Raw genomic sequence first — 15723 nt, 5'->3', positions numbered from 1 at the left:
ATGGCTGCACTTGATGAGCACTTCGAAAATGAAGATCTTTTAGGAGGTGTTGGTAAAGTAGTAGAAATTGACGAATGTAAGATTGGTCGTCGAAAATATGAACGAGGACGTATTGTTGAGGGGTCATGGATTCTTGGAATGATTCATCGTGGACATTCTGCTAATTATCGGCTTGAAATTTGCCCAGACAACAAAAGGGACAAAGATACTCTTCTAGCTTTGATAAAAAAACATGTGGCACCTGGAACAGAGATTCATACAGATTGCTGGAAAGGTTATATCGATTTGGATAAGCACGGATATGTTCATAGAACGGTAAATCATTCTGAGAATTTTGTAGACCCTGAAACTGGTGCTCATACTCAGAATATTGAGTCTTCCTGGCGCTGGATGCGTCGACGTTTATCTCGTGGTGCTCATCAGGAGAATATTGCAGAACATTTATGCGAATTTTTGTGGCGTCGCCGTGTTCGAAAATTGAATGAAGATCCTTTCAAACAATTAATTATTGATATTAAAAAATGTTATCCAGGAAAAATGTAACGTATTAAAGAAATATATACATATATATATGAAAGCAGTTACAATAGCATCTAACATTAGTTTTTAAGTAAAAAAAAAAATCAAAAGCAAAAAAAAATTAAAAGCAACAAGAAAAAAACAAAAAAACAAAAACAAGGAGCTACAAAAACTTTCTACGTCCACGTCGTTAGCTCTGGGTAATGCCAAAGGAAAGTTAACTTATCGTACACAGCATATCGTAGTGTGATGAGATATATCTTTAAGTTTGATTTTCTAGAGAACTATCACTTGTATGGTAAAAATGAATAGGACATAAAATGCATATTTCGAAGAGATCTACAACTTTTGTTTGAAACATTTTTTTAAATTTTCAGTATTTGATAAAATAAAATCAAAAAACGTCATTTTTAACGATTTTTTATGGTTTCCACCATGAAAATGAAATAGTCGGTAACTTTAACTATCATTTTCGTAATCAGCGCATCAAAATACGTAAGTATACGTGATGACAGCAAAATCGGGGGTTTGACCTTTTCGGAACTACACCCTTTTCTTGATATGAAAGCGAGGAATTGCTCGAAAAATCTAACATTTAAGGATTTAAAAGATATTAACTTTAGTAAAAACGTAAAAAATTCAATTTTCCTTTTAGAATCAGATAAAATGCTATTTTTAAATGGAGTTAAACATTTTTACATAACAGCAATAAAATACATGTTTGAAAAAATAGTAAATTTAAAAACATTGAAACATTTTGAATGTCTTTCGCCTGAAAATATGAAAAGTGCGAATAGTGTATAAATTGTATTGTGAAAATCGCAAACTTATTACTACTTACGGATATAGATATCTTATCGCACGACTGAAAGTTGCTTCAAATAGACTCAGAAATATCGTCCGTTTAGAAAAAAAAGAATGAAAGAATTGATGAATATTGGAATACAATTTTTTCGTTTAAATGTCAATCAAATCTACGGTATCCTATTACGACACATGTAGTTAAAGCAGCTTTGTCACTTACCCACAGAAGTGCTGAGCAGGAATTTTCACGAATAACAGAGTATTTAGTAGAATAACAGAGGATAAAACAAGAATCGACGAGAAAACACTTAATGCCAGATTTTCAATAATTGATGGATTAAAAAGATTTAATTCTATATCTCACAGAGTACCCACATCGAGTAAACTTTTAACACTTGCACGAATTGTACGCAGTTCATATTATTCACACTTAGATGAGCAAAAAAGAATTGCAGAAGAAAAAAAACAAGAAGCAGAACGTAAAAATAAGAAATAAAAAAGAACATAAGAATTAGAAAAAAGTTATATTAAAAGATATAAAAATATAGATGAAAAATATAAAAAATTTAGAATTGCGTTTAATATCTGAAGGAGAAGAAATAAAGAAACTATTAAAGAATCTGAATCGATGCAAACAGTATTGAAAAATACGATTAAATCTATGACGAATAAAGTTGTTTTTCAAGAATTGTTATTAAATCTAGAAAATTTCCGAAATAAAGAAAAAGAACAAAGAACCAAAGTTGAGAAACTAAGAGAAAAAATACAGAAAAGAAAATCTGAACTTATTGAGTGTACAAATAAAAAATTTAAAACTCAAAACCACCGATGATAATTAAAATAGAATAAAATAAATAATAATATATTATATTATTTTATAACGTATTATTTTATAATGCTTCTATTGTTTAAAACAATGTTCATCTTTATATACTTTATTTAATAAGTTAAAAAGTTAAAAAAATTTTTTAAATCTATAAATTTCTTAAACTACAAATTTTATAAGTTAAATATAATTATCGCATTTATTTATATTTAATTATTGTGTTATTTTTTAATTATAATTATTGTGTTAATTTTTAAGTATAAGTATTGTTTATTTTTTTAAATATTGTTCAAATAACTTGTTGTTCAATAACGGTTTGAGACTGTTCTAAACAAGACTTATAAAGTTCGCCTTTGCGTTTATTATGATTTTAGATTATTATATATGTTAAAATGTTACAAAAAAGAGTCCATAAATTTTATATAAATTTCATCCATTAAAATTTTCCTTTTTTCTTAAAAAATTACATGCCGTACGGAAAATAATTGATATTAAATATCCACTAGATATTCTTCATAGGCATTAAGGATATCCACGAATATATGAGAAACTAATATTAGAGATGCTATGGATATCCAAATGTCCGCAATTCGAAGTCTCATAAATATCTATATGATATGTAAATCAATATCCAGTGAACATCCATATCAACATTAAGCGGATATTTATATACATAGATACCTAGTGCACGTATATTGATATTCATTGTATCTCTACATGGATATCCATTCAATGATCTATATACATGTATACATATAAGCAGAATGTTTATACCTTAAAAGAATAGATATTAGTTGTATGGTTTATTAAAACTAAATAATTTTTATTTAATAAACTAGTTTATTTTTAAAGTTAAAACTATTTTAATAAACCATACAACTAATATCTATTCTTTTAAGATATAAATCTTCTGTTAGGAGCAAAGGATCACGTGTTATTTGCTGTGAATAATTATAACAATATAGAACTAAATGCAAATTTATTCCATAACTGCATATATATATATATACACTGGGTGTTAAAAAAGTCTGGAAACGGTCGAATATCTCGATAAGGAAGAGTTTTACTAAAGAAAGTGTTTCAGACAAAAGTTGTATGGCTTCGAGGGGGACATAACATGGTACCATTGGTTTGACCTTGAAGAATTATTTGAAGGTCACGTGAAGGTCACCTTCAACTTTTTAAGCGGGACACCCTATAGGCTTTTACATATTCTTATAGCTTATCTCGAGAGCTTTCCAAAACACTATAATTAAGTTAGTTTTCGTTAAGTACTTTCCGAGTTATGAGGCTTGAAATCATTTCTTAATTTTACATAAACCGTAAAATATTTTGTAAAATATTCATTTTTCGATTATCTTACCTTAATACTTTTATGTACAAAATAATGAGAGGAATCAATTGGTGTAAAGAAAATACATAGTTATTTTTAAGAAAAACTATGTAATTGTTAATTGCAAATTACATATTTTTTCTTCGAAACAACTATGTTTTTTCTTTACACCAATTGATTCCTCTCATTATTTTGTACATAAAAGTATTAAGATAAGATAATCAAAAAATGAATATTTTACTAGATATTTTATTGTTTATGTAAAATTAAGAAATGATTTCAAGCCTCATAACTCGGAAAGTACTTAATAAAAATTAACTTAATTATAGTGTTTTGGAAAGCTATTGAGATGAGCTACAAGAATGTGCAAAAGTATATAGGGTGTCCCATTTAAAAAATTGGAGGTGACCTTCACGTAAGGTCAAACTAATGACCACCTTATGTCCCTCTCGAAGCCATACAACTTTTGTCTGAAACACTTTCTAGTAAAACTGTTCCTTATCGAGATATTTGACCGTGTCTAGACTTTTTTAACACCCAATATATACACGGTGAATCATTTTAATTTATAATCCCAATTATCTCGTTGGCAAAGCATGACAGAGAAAAAATTTTCCCACAAAAGTAGTTTGTTTCTTTGGGGGCCATAAGATGGCACCATTGGTTTGACCTTGAAGAGTCATTTGAAGGTCACGTGAAGGTCACCTTCAATTTCTTAAATGGAACCTACATTTTCTCATTACATATTCTTGTAGCTTATCTCGAGAGCTTTCCAAAACACTATAATTAAGTACCTTTTCGTTAAGTACTCTTTGAGTTATGAGGCTTGAAATAATTTCTTAATTTTACATAAACCGTAAAATATCTTGTAAAATATTCATTTTTCGATTATCCTACCTTAATACTTTTACGTACAAAATAATGAGAGGAATCAATTGGTGTAAAGAAAACACATAGTTGTTTTTAAGAAAAAATATGGAATTGTTAATTGCAAATTAAATATTTTTTCTTAAAAGCAACTATGTGTTTTCTTTACACCAATTGATTCCTCTCATTATTTTGTACATAAAAGTATTAAGGTAAGATAATCGAAAAATGAATATTTTACAAGATATTTTACGGTTTATGTAAAATTAAGAAATTATTTCAAGCCTCATAACTCAAAGAGTACTTAACGAAAAGGTACTTAATTATAGTGTTTTGGAAAGCTCTCGAGATAAGCTACAAGAATATGTAATGAAAAAATGTAAGTTCCATTTAAGAAATTGAAGGTGACCTTCACGTGACCTTCAAATGACTCTTCAAGGTCAAACCAATGGTGCCATCTTATGGCCCCCAAAGAAACAAACAACTTTTGTGGAAAAATTTTTTCTCTGTCATGCTTTACCAACGAGATAATTGGGATTATAGATTAAAATGACTCACCGTGTATATACAGGGTGTATTTTAAGTGATGCAGCTGAATATCTCTTAAAGTAAAAGAGTTTGGGAAAAATGTTTCAGACAATAGTTGTATGGTTTCAAGGGGGACATAATACGGTGCCATTAGTTTGACCTTGAAGAGTCAGTTGAAGGTCACGTGAAGGTCACCTCCAACTTTGTAAATAAGACACCCTTTATGCTTTTGCATATTCTTGTAGCTCATCTCGAGAGCTTTCCAAAACACTATAATTAAGTTAGTTTTCATTAAGTACTTTCCGAGTTATGAGGCTTGAAATCATTTCTTAATTTTACATAAACTGTAAAATATCTTGTAAAATATTCATTTTTCGATTATCTTACGTTAATACTTTTATATACAAAATAATGAGAGGAATCAATTGTTGTAAAGAAAACACATAATTGTTCCGAAAAAAAAAATGTAATTTGCAATTAACAATTACATTTTTTTTCTTAAAAATAACTTTTTTTTTAATTTTCTTAAAAATAACATCGGCGGTTAACACTTACTGATATTCGTTAAAATCTACGTTGACATAAAAATTATGGGTGATTATTCTTCACAAAAAAGGGTTGACATGTTGCTTATTCTTGGCGAATGTCGTATTAATTATCGTCAATCTGCTGCTCTTTATCAGGTTCGATATCCAAACCGGCATCATCCGAATGCTGCTGTTATTCGAAACATTTATTTAAGAGCTCAACAAGGTAACTTGATACGTAGGAGACGAAGACATGAGTATGATGAGAATGATGTACGTGTATTGGTCGTTTTAGCTGCAGTTTACCTCAATCCTCATATTAGTAGCTACCAAATAGAAAAACAAACAAATATATCTAGAACTACCATTCTAAGAATTTTAAGAAACCACAGATATCATCCATATCATATAACGTTAATGCAACACACACACACACACACACACACACACACAAAAATGGAGGGCGGTTTGGAATTACAAAATACGCACACTGTATGGGCGTGGGTTTTTCACTTAAACTTTGAAACGCTGTATTTCAGTGAAAAATGTTCCAATTTCAAAAAATAAAAAACCATTGAATTCGTCTCATTGCCAGCTACAATTTTTATTTAAAAAGAAATCGACTTCCATTTAAAAAAATTGCCGCCATGATAAAATATCTAAAGTGGCGCCATCTACAATTAAATTAGTGATGTCATTATTTTTCCCCCTCAAAGCCACAAAGCCCCCATAAAACTTTTCTTTGAAACATTTTTTGAAAAAACTTCTCCTTTTCGAGATATTCGCGTGTATTGATTAAAATGGTCTACCCTGTATATTAAATGATAATGTATATATTAATTATATAAATGTTTAGAATATGTATTAATATTACTCGTTACAATAGTAATAATAATAAGTATTATAATAATATTACTATTAATTAATATTACTAGCTACTCTTGCACTGAATTCTTTAATAATTTAAATCTAATTTTGTTACGTCCTCCGGGGCGGCTTTTGCGTTATCTCGCAATAGAGCCTCTCACGTCCTCTCACTCACTCGCGCCCGAAATAAATCAGACGTCTTAGGATGCGAAGGGAATTTATTAAAAGAATGAAATATGACAATAAGACAAGATATAATAGCCCGAAATTCATTAATACAAGCAGCCGTCGGAGTATACGTTCTCTCGGCACAACAGCTCGGTCGCAAATCGAATATGGTGCCGGAAAACAACCGCAAGCCGGTTGTTAATAAACAGCCCTCCTAAAGATGATGTTCAGGAGATGAAAGGAATGAAGGCGCTCAGGGAATGATAAACCAGGGACGTAACAATATTTAGATATTGTGTAATTTTACAATAGTTTTGAAATATATAAGCTATATAGAAATATTTCTATTTTTTATATCTCTTTCTTTTTTTCTCTTCCTTATCTTTTTCGAGAAAATAACATTTGGTGAGTATGACTAATAGCTACAATATAATAAAATAGTAGATGCTATTGCATGTCAGAATAGTCATAAAATTCTTATAACATGTAAAAAAAGAGAATATTAGAGGAAAGCTATAATTATGGTTCGTCTGCGATATTTTTTGGAAGAATACTTATATGATTACCGTTTATTACGTTGTATTTAGGAAGACAACGAAAAAACATGCGCCATTGGTTTATTAATTTTGCAAGGAAATTGATGTTCTTTATCCATTTTATATGAACCATATTTCATGAGAAAAGTTTACTTTGGAACTAGTATGACATATTTCCTATCAGTCTGCTGTTTGCATTCGACTTATATAGATGAACAGACCATGCAGGTACAGAAAGAAATTAACGAATTAGCTAATATATAATGTGTAACGATAAGATCTTTATATATTAACTTTTTTTTAGGATATATTTATAAATATCTGATATTTTTAAATACATGATATATGTGCGCAATATATTAGATAATTTTTTATTTTTTATTAGTGTTTCTTTGTTGATCGTTTAGTATAGTAAAAGTATTTTAGTAATGACAATTATGTGTCCTAATAACTTCTTATAGATATTAATCTGTCGCATTCACTGTACATATATTAATTATTGAAAGGATATATGATTATGCGTGATATCAGTAATGGCGAGAGAGATTTCGTTTAATAATATTTTATTACTTTTTTTAATATTAATATATTTTATTACTCAAAATTTAGTCAGTATGCTTCGAGACTATGATACTAAGTGAGACAGAGACATCGGTGAATGTTGCGAATTTCAATCTGTGTATATCAACGATCCTTCGTGTACATTTTAGCATATTCTAAATTTTTACATATTTCCGTCGATACACACACGCATACGAAGTTGGCCGGATATATATATTTGTTTCTATCAAACATATACCATACAAACATTCATATATATACACATACATATATGCATATATATACAGGGTGACCCATTTTAACTTAGGCAGCCAAATAACTCGAAAAATAAGCAAGATAGAGAAAAATGTTTTAGACAAAAGTTGTATGGTTTCGAGGGGGCCATAAGATGGTATCATTGGTTTGACCTTGAAGAGTCATTTGAAGGTCACGTGAAGGTCACTTCAATTTTTTTAAATGGAATACCCTATATATTTTTGTACATTCTTGTAGCTTATTTCGAGAGCTTTCCAAAACACTATAATTAAGTACCTTTTCGTTAAGTACTTTTTGAGTTATGATGCTTGAAATAATTTCTTAATTTTACATAAACCGTAAAATATCTTGTAAAATATTCATTTTTCGATTATCTTACCTTAATACTTTTATGTACAAAATAATGAGAGGAATCAATTGGTGTAAAGAAAACACATAGTTGTTTTTAAGAAAAAATATGGAATTGTTAATTGCAAATTACATATTTTTTCTTCGAAACAACTATGTGTTTTCTTTACACTAATTGATTCCTCTCATTATTTTGTACATAAAACTATTAAGGTAAGGTAATCGAAAAATGAATATTTTACAAGATATTTTACGGTTTATGTAAAATTAAGAAATTATTTCAAGCCTCATAACTCAAAAAGTACTTAACGAAAATGTACTTAATTATAGTGTTTTGGAAAGCTCTCGAGATGAGCTACAAGAATGTACAAAAATATATAGGATGTTCCATTTAAAAAAATTGAAGTGACCTTCACGTGACCTTCAAATGACTCTTCAAGGTCAAACCAATGATACCATCTTATGGCCCCCTCGAAACCATACAACTTTTGTCTAAAACATTTTTCTCTATCTTGCTTATTTTTCGAGTTATTTGGCTGCCTAAGTTAAAATGGGTCACCCTGTATATATATATATATATATATATAGGGTGTTTCATTTTAATCCGACCAGTCGAATATCTCGAAAACCAAGCCCGGGAGAGAAAAATATATCAGACAAAAGTTGTTTGGTTTCGAGGGGGCCATAAGATGGTGACAAATGATTTGACCTTGAACAGTCATTTGAAGGTCACATAAAGGTCACCTTAAATTTCTTAAATGGAATACCCTATATATTTTTGCACATTCTTGTAGCTGACATCGAGAGCTTTCCAAAACACTATAATTAAGTACCTTTTCGTTAAGTACTTTTTGAGTTATGAGGCTTGAAATAATTTCTTAATTCTACATAAACCGTAAAATATCTAGTAAAATATTCATTTTTCGATTATCTTACTTTAATACTTTTACGTACAAAATAATGAGAGGAATCAATTGGTGTAAAGAAAACACATAGTTGTTTTGAAGAAAAAATATGTAATTTGCAATTAACAATTCCATATTTTTTCTTAAAAACAACTATGTGTTTTTTTTACACCAATTGATTCCTCTCATTATTTTGTACATAAAAGTATTAAGGTAAGATAATCGAAAAGTGAATATTTTACAAGATATTTTACGGTTTATGTAAAATTAAGAAATTATTTCAACCCTCATAACTCAAAAAGTACTTAACGAAAAGGTACTTAACGATAGTGTTTTGGAAAGCTCTCGATGTCAGCTACAAGAGTGTGCAAAAATATATAGGGTGTTCCATTTAAAAAAATTAAAGTAACCTTCACGTGACCTTCAAATGACTCTTCAAGGTCAAACCAATGATACCATCTTATGGCCCCCTCGAAACCAAACAACTTTTGTCTGAAATATTTTTCTCTCCCGGGCTTGGTTTTCGAGATATTCGACTGGTCGGATTAAAATGAAACACCCTGTATATATACACAGGGTAGGCCATTTTAATATACGCACTGAAATATCTCAAAATCCATAAGTTTGAGACAAAAATGTTTCAGACAAAAGTTATATGGTTTCGAGGGAGCCATAAGAGGGTACTATTGGTTTGACCTCGAAGAGTTATTTGAAGGTCACATGAAGGTAACCTTCAATTTCTTAAATGGAACCCCATATTTTTTATTGCATATTCTTGTAGTTTATCTCGAGAGCTTTCCAAAACACTATAATAAAATATTTTTCCCTTAAGTACTTATTGAGTTATAAGGCTTGAAATCATTTCTTAATTTTACATAAACCGTAAAATATCTTGTAAAATATTCATTTTTCGATTATCTTATCTTAATACTTTTATGTACAAAATAATGAGAGGAATCAATTGATATAAAGAAAACACATAGTTGTTTCGAAGAATAAATATGTAATTTGCAATTAACATATTTTTTTCTTAAAAATAACTATGTGTTTTCTTTACCCCAATTGATTCCTCTCATTATTTTGTATATAACAGTATTAAGGTAAGATAATCGAAAAATGAATATTTTACAAGATATTTTACGGTTTATGTAAAATTAAGAAATGATTTCAAGCCTTATAACTCAAAAAGTACTTGAGGGAAAAATATTTTATTATAGTGTTTTGGAAAGCCCTCGAGATAAGCTACAAGAATATGCAATAAAAAATAGGAGGTTCCATTTAAGAAATTGACGGTGACCTTCACGTGACCTTCAAATAACTCGTCAAGGTCAAACCAATGGTACCCTCTTATGGCCCCCTCGAAACCATACAACTTTTGTCTGAAACATTGGATAAACTTCCGAAAAGCCCATATCTCCAATTTTTTTTAAACTACGTGTACTTACGTATTTTAACGTGCTGATTACGAATATGATAGTGAAAATTGGCGCAACTTTCATTTTTATGGTGAAAACCATAAAAAATCGTCAAAAGTTGACGTTTTTTGGATTTATTTTATCAAATACTCGAAAATTCAAAACATGCCCTCCCACATAAAAAAATATAACAAAATAAAAAAAGTAAAAATAAAAAAAGTAATGATAAATAATGAATTAAAAAGTAGATATATAATTAAAAAACTTTTTTGAAAAAAATATACTCCCGACTGCTACCAACAAAAGTACGTTTAAATAATTATAAAAAAGTTTAATAAATAAAAAGAATAAAAAAATAAAAAGTAATGATAAATAATAAATTAAAAAGTAGATATAAAATAGTAAAAAAGAACATAATAAGTAATAAAATAAAAGGTAAAAGAAAAAAGTTTAATAAAAAACAACAAATAAAAATCTTAAATAAAAAATAATTAAATAAAAAAATTAAATAAACGAAAAGTAAATAAAATGAAACAAAAATATTAAGTAATAAAAAAAATATTTCACAATTATTTAATATTTAATAATAAAAATATAAGCTTAGAAAAGTTTGAAATAATATCTATTTGTAAATATTAATACAATTAACTTCAAACTATTATTAAAGACTATATTTAAAAAATTATACATATATATGAGAAGTAATTATTATTATTTCAATTTATTCTTATTTGAATTGACTCTTTTCACATATGTAGCGTAATATAATTTACAAAGGCTTAAGATTTTAGAATTAAATAATACTAACAAATTACTTTGTTACATTGTAATTATTATTAATTCTATATTTTACAAGAGCAGTCGGGAGACGCCGCGCTAGGTGTGTTCGGCGTGTATACATGAATGTGTGTATGTATGCGCGTATGTTTTTAAATTTATCGCGGCGTCTTCCGACTACTCTTGTAAAATATAGAATTAATAATAATTTTTTTTTATTCATTTAATTATTTTTTATTTTAGATTTTTATTTGTTTTTTATTAAACTTTTTTCTTTTTACTTTTTATTTTATTACTTATTATGTTCTTTTTTATTATTTTATATCTACTTTTTAATTTATTATTTATCACTTTTTTATTTTTTTATTTTTTTATTTATTAAACTTTTTTTATAATGATTTAAACGTTGTACTTTTGTTGGCAGCAGTCGGGAGTATTTTTTTTTTCAAAAAAGTTTTTTAATTATATATCTACTTTTTAATTTATTATTTATCATTAAACTTTTTTTATTTTTACTTTTTTTATTTATTAAACTTTTTTTATAATGATTTAAATGTTGTACTTTTGTTGGTAGCAATCGGGAGTATTTTTTTTTCAAAAAAGTTTTTTAATTATTTCATTCTTTTAAAAGCTCTATGTATAATATGTGTGTATGCAGCTAAACATATATTGCCGTTCAAAACCCAATAAAATCCTATTCAACTAAATTTGTATAGACGCATAAGCATAATGAATAATTAATTAAGGATAATTATCTTCTGTTTTCTTAAAATTCTTCTTCTCTCCTTTATTCTGAGTTGTAATTATAATTTGGATATATTGTCTATCGATAGCCTTTTTACTTCATTCCTCTTCACAAATAGTAAGGCGCAATTTTGCTGCCAGATGCACATTATGAATGCGGCGCAATTATGCAGCCAGTATATGTAGTGCAACCATGCTGTTTATTATTACAAATAATTATCTTCTTTCTTCTTAAAATTCTTTTCTCTTTTATTCTTGTTGTGACTATAATTTGGATATATAATCTATCGATGATCTTTTTTTACTTGATTCCTCTTCGTAGATCGTAAGGCGCAATATTGCTGACAATATGCACATTATGAGTGCGGCGCAATCATGCAGCCAGTATATGTAGTTCAACCATGCTGTTTATTATTACAAATAATTATCTTCTTTCTTCTTAAAATTCTTTTCTCTTTTATTCTTGTTGTGACTATAATTTGGATATATAATCTATCGATGATCTTTTTTTACTTGATTTCTCTTCGCAAATAGTAAGGCGCAATATTGCTGCCAGTATGCACATTATGAGTGCGGCGCAATCATGCAGCCAATATAAGTATATAACATCATGCGCTGCTATTCTTCTTTTGTCTTCATATTTCTTCATCCTATACATGTGTACAGTTTTAATTATTATTATCATCTAACATGTAACACAGAATATAATAATAATAAACAATAATTACATTACTTACGATGCGACTTCAATATGTCTTGCCTTTTTCTAAGTATTTCTGCAATCTTCCAAGTATTCTGTAATATTTTTATTAATAAATGTATCACGAAAGAAAGAGAGAGAGAAAGAAAGAGACAGAGAGAAGTAATAATAATAATATTTAGATTCAAATATATAATAATAATTATAGTTATGCAGCAAATATATAAACTTCTGTATAGCTATATAATTATAATTATATAGACAAATATATAAATTTATGTGTAAGAAATACAGTTATGTAGAAAATTATCCATATTTATAAATATAATACATATAAATTATATATAATTATCCTTATATAAGTATATTATTTAAATAGTAATTTACATATTTGCATAGCTACAATAATAAAAATAATAATGTAACATAATGCGAGACAGAATCTTCTACATAGTCACATAATTATGATTATATAGTATTTCTGCAATCATAGAAGTTTATATATTTGTTGCATAGGCAAGAATGATTGCAAAAATATCATACCATCATAATCATATCATCATTTATGGCTTCGCAAAAGGTTTCTCTCACATTATGTTATATTATTGTTGTATTATTTATTAATAATAATTATTTTTATTTGCAGCATAGTCATAATAATAAATAATATAATGCAACAATATGAGAGAATATAATCTTCTGCATAGCCATATAATTATGATTATATGATATTTCTACAAACATACTTGGCTATGCAGCAAATAAATATATAAACTTCTATGATTGCAGAAATACTATATAATCATAATTATGTGGTTACGCAGAAGATTCTTTCTCACATTATGTTATATTATTGTTGTATTATTTATTAATAATAATTATGTTTATTTGCAGCATAGTCATAACAAATAATACAACAATAATATAACAATGTGAAAGAGAATCTTCTGCGTAGCCACATAATTATGATTATATAATATTTCTGCAATCATAAAAGTTTATATATTTGCTGCATAGCCAAGAATGATTGTAGAAATATCATATAATCATAATTATATGGCTATGCAGAAGATTATTTTCTCTCATTATATTATATTATATTATTTATTATTATTATGACTTTGCTGCAAATAAAAGTATTATTAATAATAGAAAAAGAGAAAAGCTTAGCTGTTTAGGAACATTTTATTCAGATATATCCATATTATCCATGTTTATTTAAACTCTTTTCAATAACTTTACAATTTTTCACAAGAATTTATTTTCAATAATCAACAATAATAATTTGACATGTAGGATTATGTCAATTATTATTGCCGCCACTACTGCGAGATGTCTCCAACTATATTTCCCTTGTGGTGACGGCCAATTCCCGAACATCTCGGATTGGACATGCATGGAACTGCCTTAACATCGGCAGCAGCGCCACTGGGAATGCCGCCGTTTTCCGTCTGCTTCGGATGCCGGCCGGCTCCTTTACTCCGTCCATGGATCTTCGACGTGCCGGTCGATCCATATAAAGTTCTCTCTAGATTAAAACACTCTAGTCACGCGTTCGAATGGATTGTTCTAATGTATAGTTTCGTGTTGAATAATTAAGTTTTTTTATATTGCGACTCCTATTAACGCTTTATATTGTAATTAGATTCAGTGCGTATTTCGAGTGTATTTTACTTTGTTCGCTTGTACATTTCGACTACTTTATTACTTCGACTAGTTTGTAACGGTCGTCGAATATTCCAGAACATTCAGTTACCTTGCTCCGATTTTCTATAACGGTGATTTGTACTTTAATATTCTCTGAACTGCTAACTATTCGCTAATCGTCTCGGAGCAGGATCGTGATAAAGGCAATGCAAATTTGTGATAGACTTTTGTATTAATAAATATTATATTGTTCAAATAAAGTGTCTAGTTATTCCTTCTTCGAATAGCCGCCACTTGGCCTTTCGGCAGCCATCTTGTCATCCTACATAGATAAAGAGACACGAGGTAGTCGCGGTAGCCGAGGTAGCCGCGGCATTGAAGACGCATCGAACAGCGCTACACCCTATACGGATGCTTAGAACGAATCTTATTGGTGAATCATTTTTGCTTCTTAGATTCACTTGCAGCCAATGAGAGCACGTATAGACGAAATAATATTGTTTTTCCGCTTTTTATTAATAGAATAAAGAATGTAAATAATTATATATGTTCTAAACCATCCTTGGTTAATAAAAAACTGATATGCAAAAAAGATGACACCGAACTATGTTATTGTTATCAAGAAAAGCCGTAACAACCGATCCGAGCTCGGTGAAACGCATACTCCCTCCGTCTTTTGCCAACCGTAGGTTGGCAGCAGTCGGGAGTAAAAACTTGAGAGTGTGGAAACTACAAAAGCTAACAGTACTGCGTAGAAGTCCCAATATATGACCTCGCTTTGCGTGAAAAGTTGCAAACCCATGTGGAATCGTATATGTACTGCAAAGTACGTGCTTAGGTGGGAGGGCACAGGGGGCGAAACTCCGCCCCCATGCCCTCCCACATAAAAAAATATAACAAAACTTGAGAGTGTGGAAACTACAAAAGCTAACAGTACTGCGTAGTAGTCCCAATATATGACCTCGCTTTGCGTGAAAAGTTGCGAACCCATGTGGAATCGTATATGTTCTGCAAAATACATGCTTAGATGAGAGGACAGATATAAAATTAAAAGTCCATCGTTTTTGTCGAAAACTGTCACTCGTACGGTAAAAATGAATAGAACATAAAATGCATATTTCGAAAAGATGTACAACTTTTGTTTAAAACATTTTTTGAATTTTCCAGTATTTGATAAAATAAACAAAAAACGTCAATTTTTGACGATTTTTTATGGTTTTCACCATAAAAATGAAAGTTGCGCCAATTTTCACTATCATATTAGTAATCAGCACGTCAAAATACGTAAGTATACGTAATTTCAAAAAAATCGAAGATATGGGCTTTTCGGAAGTACACCCATATATATATATATATATATATATATATATATATATATACAGGGTGACCCATTTTA

At 28.9% G+C, this 15723-nt stretch overlaps 1 protein-coding gene across 1 annotated transcript in view; it reads left to right on the top strand.

Annotated features, from left to right (window-relative positions):
• LOC145974198 (odorant receptor 4-like) overlaps nucleotides 1–15723 on the top strand; it is a 113029-nt gene continuing 97306 nt past the window's right edge. Inside the window, exons 1-2 of the mRNA XM_083104013.1 lie at nucleotides 1–76; nucleotides 188–315. Coding sequence (XP_082960139.1) covers nucleotides 1–76; nucleotides 188–315 — 204 coding nt within the window. The remainder of the gene's footprint in view (nucleotides 77–187; nucleotides 316–15723) is intronic.

Source organism: Camponotus vicinus, unplaced genomic scaffold (genome assembly GCF_025532165.1).
Source record: "Camponotus vicinus isolate PSW18456_S1 unplaced genomic scaffold, iyCamVici1.0 SCAF_7, whole genome shotgun sequence".
Lineage (NCBI taxonomy): Eukaryota > Metazoa > Arthropoda > Insecta > Hymenoptera > Formicidae > Camponotus > Camponotus vicinus.
The sequence above is the reverse complement of the archived record's forward strand: the minus strand, read 5'-3'. Positions and strand labels throughout refer to the sequence as shown.